We start from the raw sequence: 5,502 nt of genomic DNA, 5'->3' as shown, positions 1-5,502 counted from the left end.
GAACCAATCATGATTGATTATGTCACATGTCACCGTGCCCCTGACTTCTTTATGTACTTCCTCTTCCTTTCCTCTTCCCACTTCGTTTTATCTTCCCTCTCAAGATACAGAATAGTTGCTTCTGTCTCTTCTTTTCAAAATAGCCCTTGTCAGCCCTCACGTCTTCTCATGGATATCCAACGCCGGTTTCCCAGTGTGCACTGGATCTGGGGCGGAGGTATCTCTTTTGTTTACGAGGTCCATCCTCGCATCGTGGTCAAAATCCCAAAGTCGGGACAATTTGAAAGGGAGCAATTCTACAAAGAGGTGGAGATATATCAAATATTCTCGCAAAATCCACCTTGCGCCTCACTTGTGCAGTGTTTTCTCTTTTCACGTAGTGGCCTATTCCTCGAGTATATGAGAGGTGCGAGCCCTATTGGCAGTCAACAGAGTTCTACTAATTTATCTCCTAGATATGTCGCTATCTTCTAGAATACAAAACAACCATACTCGGGACCAGCAAACTATGGTAGTTACTTCAGTGGAAAAGTTGGAACCTCTATCTCTACGAATAGAGTGGATGAACGATCTCGCTCAGGCCGTCGCTTTCTTAGAATCCCTCAACCTTGCTCATGGTGATTTACGACCTGAGAATGTCCTACTTGATCGTAACCGACTGAAGCTATCCGATTTTGATTGTACGGCGAAAATTGGAACAAACTATGAAGCTTGCGTGGCTCCGTATGGCAGACTACTCAATAGCGGCGAGTCGGACCAAGGAGAATGTGGAACTCCTGGCTTCCTCAGCCCTCGGACGGAACAGTTCGCCCTCGGTTCCTTATACTATTTGATCAACTACGGGTTTGAAGTCTATGGACATCGATGTCTTGCCGAGGATCCTTACGAGCATGGTCCTAAAGTCGTGGAGTCGCTACAGCGCATGGAGTTTCCTACTTTAGATGGCGATCCCCTGATTGACAACATCATCGACAAATGTTGGCATAACAAATATGTCACGATCTCAAAATTAGCCGCGCAAACGAGGATGCTTTTGAACGGAGGAACCGATGCGATGGAAATTAGCGGAAGCAGAAGGAAGGAAAGCGGCGAGGTAACAGAGGCCGAGCGACCCCATGGTAACAACTGTGAGGCCGTGGATCAGAACGGCTTGGAAGAAGGATTTCTTTCGAAAAAGAAATTCTGTCAGGACTTGGAGAAACGTGGACTTCTTCATGTGCTTTCTTCAAGCGAGCCGGAGCAAATTGGATTTACTTTTGAGTGGTATAGGCACAGCCTTTCAGGTTGAATGGTTATATGAAGTTACAGACCTATTCGTTGACTCGAACTGAGAATGAAAGCTGGAAGTTTTGTTTGGAATCAGGTCTTCAGGATAAAGATCTTCAGGCTAAAGAGTTAGTTGGACGAGGATCGCTCATGCCGGAGCTCAACATAACAAGCGGCATACCGCAGGTGGTACAGAGCAGAGAGCACCAAACGATAAACCACCTGACAATCTGATGTAAAAATACCAATATAGTCTACCAATCAGACATAGAAAGAGGACAAGACCGAGTTATATGGATAAACCTCGTAGACTTATCCCCCTCGTAGCCATGGACTCGGCCGACAGACCAACTCCACCAAGAACCCCGACGAACTGCCGTAGAAGAATCGTAAGACAAAATGCGGAGAGGACCGAGTACTCCGTACTCCGCACTTACCAAGGCCAGATTACAGGTGCAGCCTAGCATGACATGAATCCATTATTCAGATCAAGCACCACCCGCCGTTCACGATGATCGTCGGAAGGACCACCAATAAGCTTGGCGGGGCCGTCCGACGCCAACTCATTTCGGTGAATTACAAAGTATATATCCATGGAATTCAGAGCCATGTCCGATGGAAGTTGTACAGAGCGAGTACAATATTATCATTATATTATATATAATTAGAGACGATAGTAGTCATCGGACATAAAGCCGGGCCAAATGGGGAAGCAGAGGAGAGTGCAGGGATGCAGCGCAGAGGCCAAGTGCTTGGCATGATCTTCCTACTGGTGGAGCATAACCTTTACATTATCACTTTATTCATCTATAGAGTACAGAGTCCAGAGACAGAGTACAGTACGGGGGAATCTACTGCAACAGCAAAGAAAAATACCAGATAGAAAGTAGAACATAGGAAAAGATGTATATCTCACCGACGTAGCACATACTACATCCGGAGGACTGTCGTGCGACACCTCAGGAAAAGACCTCTTCCACCGGTAAGTGGGGGTAACCCCAGACCAGTCAATTGACATACCCTACTCCGTACTTTGGAGTACTAACTACTACCAGGGACATTGTATGATGGCTGCCCAACTGAGAAACATCCGATGACGGAAATTAGGAAAGCATCGAATCCCCCACGGCATCGGGTCGGTGTACGGAGAAGGCAGAGAGGAGTTTTCCGGTGAGCAGAGAGGCGGCGGAGGCTCGGGGGGGATAGGAAGGAGGTGATAAGGATATGTTCTGCAAAGAGAATTGGATAATGATTACTCGGGGCGTTGCTAGAATGGGTTTAGTGTGGTACTGTAAAGGGTTAGCGTATTACTCAGAAAGGCTAGCACGATCTGATAAAGGGTCTGGGCACGTGCTTAAGATTCAGCTATTGTACATTCTTATCTCAATCAATCCACTTCTGTATATGTATATGTATATATCTGTAGAAGAATACGATCAAACTGATCAGACAAGTCACTACTCATTCGACATACGAACAAATTTGGTCGACCCCTGTAAGGCAAGTGAAAACTCGACCTGGCCACCGCCACGACAATTTCCCGGAAGCTGAAAGCGGAACGCCAGCGGGGGAGGCAGCGGCGGGAGCGATAAGCCCCCAATCTCTGACCTTAAACGATCGAATAACACGCCCCGAACTTCGGACGCCCGCCAGATGCCGATGTTTCCGCCCAGAGCTACCGCCCAGCCGGGTCTGCTGCATCGGCCATATCCACCTCGTCCGACTCCGGCGGAGCGTCGCCATCCTCCGCTCGAAGAAATAAAAGCCCCCTCCCCGTCGCCTGGTTCCATGAGAATTTTCTCTCTCATCCATCCTGCTCATCCTCATCCTACCTTCATACTCTTAATTCAATATCAATAATCCATTCATCATGTCCAACCTCCCGGTCGAGCCCGAATTCGAGCAGGCGTACAAGGAGCTCGCCTCCACGCTGGAGAACTCGACGCTCTTCCAGAAGAACCCCGAATACCGCAAGGCGCTCGCCGTCGTCTCCGTGCCCGAGCGCGTGATCCAGTTCCGCGTGGTGTGGGAGAATGACAAGGGCGAGGTGCAGGTCAACCGCGGCTTCCGGGTGCAGTTCAACTCGGCGCTGGGTCCGTACAAGGGCGGACTGCGCTTCCACCCGTCGGTCAACCTTTCCATCCTCAAGTTCCTCGGCTTCGAGCAGATCTTCAAGAATGCCCTCACGGGCCTTAACATGGGCGGCGGCAAGGGCGGCTCCGACTTCGACCCCAAGGGCAAGTCGGACAGCGAGATCCGCCGCTTCTGCGTGGCGTTCATGACCGAGCTGTGCCGGCACATCGGCGCCGACACGGACGTGCCCGCCGGCGACATCGGCGTCACCGGCCGCGAGATCGGCTACCTGTTCGGCCAGTACCGCAAGCTCCGCAACAGCTGGGAGGGCGTGCTGACCGGCAAGGGCGGCAGCTGGGGTGGCTCGCTGATCCGCCCCGAGGCGACGGGCTACGGCGTCGTGTACTACGTCGAGCACATGATTGCGCACGCGACCAACGGCGCCGAGTCGTTCGCGGGCAAGCGCGTCGCCATCTCGGGCTCCGGTAACGTGGCCCAGTACGCCGCGCTCAAGGTCATCGAGCTGGGCGGCCGCGTCGTCTCGCTGTCCGACAGCCAGGGCTCGCTGATCGTCAAGGACACCGCCAAGGGCAGCTTCACGCCCGCCGAGATCGACGCCATCGCCGCGCTCAAGGTCGACCGCAAGCAGATCGCCGAGCTCGTCTCGGACGCCGCCTTCGCCGACAAGTTCACCTACCTGCCCGGCCAGCGTCCCTGGGTGCACGTCGGTGCCGTCGACGTCGCCCTCCCCTCCGCCACCCAGAACGAGGTCTCCGGCGAGGAGGCCCAGGCGCTTATCGCCGCCGGCTGCAAGTTCATCGCCGAGGGCTCCAACATGGGCTGCACGCAGGCCGCCATCGACGCCTTCGAGGCCCACCGCGAGGCCAACAAGGGCGCCGCCGCCATCTGGTACGCCCCCGGCAAGGCCGCCAACGCCGGCGGTGTCGCCGTCTCCGGTCTCGAGATGGCCCAGAACTCCGCCCGTCTGTCCTGGACCGCCGAGGAGGTCGATGCCCGTCTCAAGGACATCATGAAGTCGTGCTTCCAGAACGGCCTCGACACTGCCAAGGAGTACGCCACCCCGGCCGAGGGCGTCCTGCCTTCGCTCGTCACCGGTAGCAACATCGCCGGTTTCACCAAGGTGGCTGCTGCCATGAAGGACCAGGGTGACTGGTGGTAATCTAGTCACTAGTACCTAGTCCATTTTCCTTTTTCTCCTGGTTCTATTTCTGATTATCTGTTGTTATGTTTGATACCTGTTATGATCACGATTGTTATTCAGCGCATGGTTGATAGAGGCGCCGGGTTGCTTTAGACATGAATGCTAGCCATACATGAATTATGATAATGCTCTGCTTCGTATCGTAACCATCACTTTTCGTATATTATATTATGTTATATTATATTACATCCAACTTATGTATAGGGTATCATACAACCAACAGCTTCTATAAACTAGTCCTCCGGCCACGGAGCCAAATCATGCATAATCCCCCCTTGCATAGACGCCCGCGTCCGATGCGGGGTAGACGCCGACCCCGGCGCAGCATTCTCCATCCCCGGGTCCAGATGCACCGCCGGCAGCAGATCCGACAACACGCTGCGCCGCCGCGAGAACACCCCGCCCGCCGAGGGGTTCTCCTTCTCGCGATGCAGGACATTGCTCTTGGCGCGACTGCGCCGCCGCGGCCGGCGGAGATGCTCGTTCGGCACGGGGTCGACCTGCTTCTTGGCCGCCGGCACGAGGTTCAGGTACAGCGGGAAGATGGCGCCCGCGCAGTACAGCGCCACCAGCACGCTGTACGAAAAGGACACGCCGCCGGCGAGCTGGGCGGCGTACTGCGCGAACGGGAAGAATGCGCCGCCGCTGATGGCCGTCGCGAGCAGCGAGGCTGCCGTCTTGGTGTGGTGCCCCATGCCGCGTAGCGAGATGGCGAAGATGATGCTGAAGGTGCCGCTCTCGAAGAGATACACCATCAGCGCCATGGCGGCGGCCGAGGCGCCTGACGTCTTCATGCATAGGATGGAGAAGACGATCATGCCTGCGTACGAGATGAGCAGGATCCAGCGGGGTTTCAGGAACCATTGCGGGAACGCGGCGAGGAAGCGTCCTACGGCGAACATGCTGTGGGCGATGGTCAAGTAGCCGAATGGTTCGAGATC

At 54.3% G+C, this 5,502-nt stretch overlaps 3 protein-coding genes across 3 annotated transcripts; 2 read left to right on the top strand and 1 right to left on the bottom strand.

Moving 5' to 3' along the window:
* Window positions 1–9: 9 nt before the first annotated feature.
* On the top strand, window positions 10–1,288 carry ATEG_05564 (uncharacterized protein; the record flags this gene model as incomplete). Its single annotated transcript, XM_001214742.1, has 3 exons — window positions 10–53; window positions 144–406; window positions 456–1,288. The coding sequence occupies 3 exons, from the start codon at window positions 10–12 to the stop codon at window positions 1,286–1,288; spliced, it is 1,140 nt and encodes a 379-aa protein (XP_001214742.1).
* Window positions 1,289–3,136: 1,848 nt separating this feature from the next.
* ATEG_05563 (glutamate dehydrogenase) lies at window positions 3,137–4,519 on the top strand (the record flags this gene model as incomplete). Its single annotated transcript, XM_001214741.1, has 1 exon — window positions 3,137–4,519. The coding sequence occupies one exon, from the start codon at window positions 3,137–3,139 to the stop codon at window positions 4,517–4,519; it is 1,383 nt and encodes a 460-aa protein (XP_001214741.1).
* Window positions 4,520–4,794: 275 nt separating this feature from the next.
* ATEG_05562 (putative MFS monosaccharide transporter) lies at window positions 4,795–5,463 on the bottom strand (the record flags this gene model as incomplete). Its single annotated transcript, XM_001214740.1, has 1 exon — window positions 4,795–5,463. One exon carries the CDS (start codon window positions 5,461–5,463, stop codon window positions 4,795–4,797), a length of 669 nt encoding a protein of 222 aa, XP_001214740.1.
* Window positions 5,464–5,502: the final 39 nt, after the last annotated feature.

This window comes from Aspergillus terreus, genomic scaffold (genome assembly GCF_000149615.1).
Source record: "Aspergillus terreus NIH2624 scaffold_7 genomic scaffold, whole genome shotgun sequence".
Taxonomy (NCBI): domain Eukaryota; kingdom Fungi; phylum Ascomycota; class Eurotiomycetes; order Eurotiales; family Aspergillaceae; genus Aspergillus; species Aspergillus terreus.
Note: the sequence above shows the minus strand (reverse complement) of the source record. Positions and strands in the feature narration are given on the sequence as shown.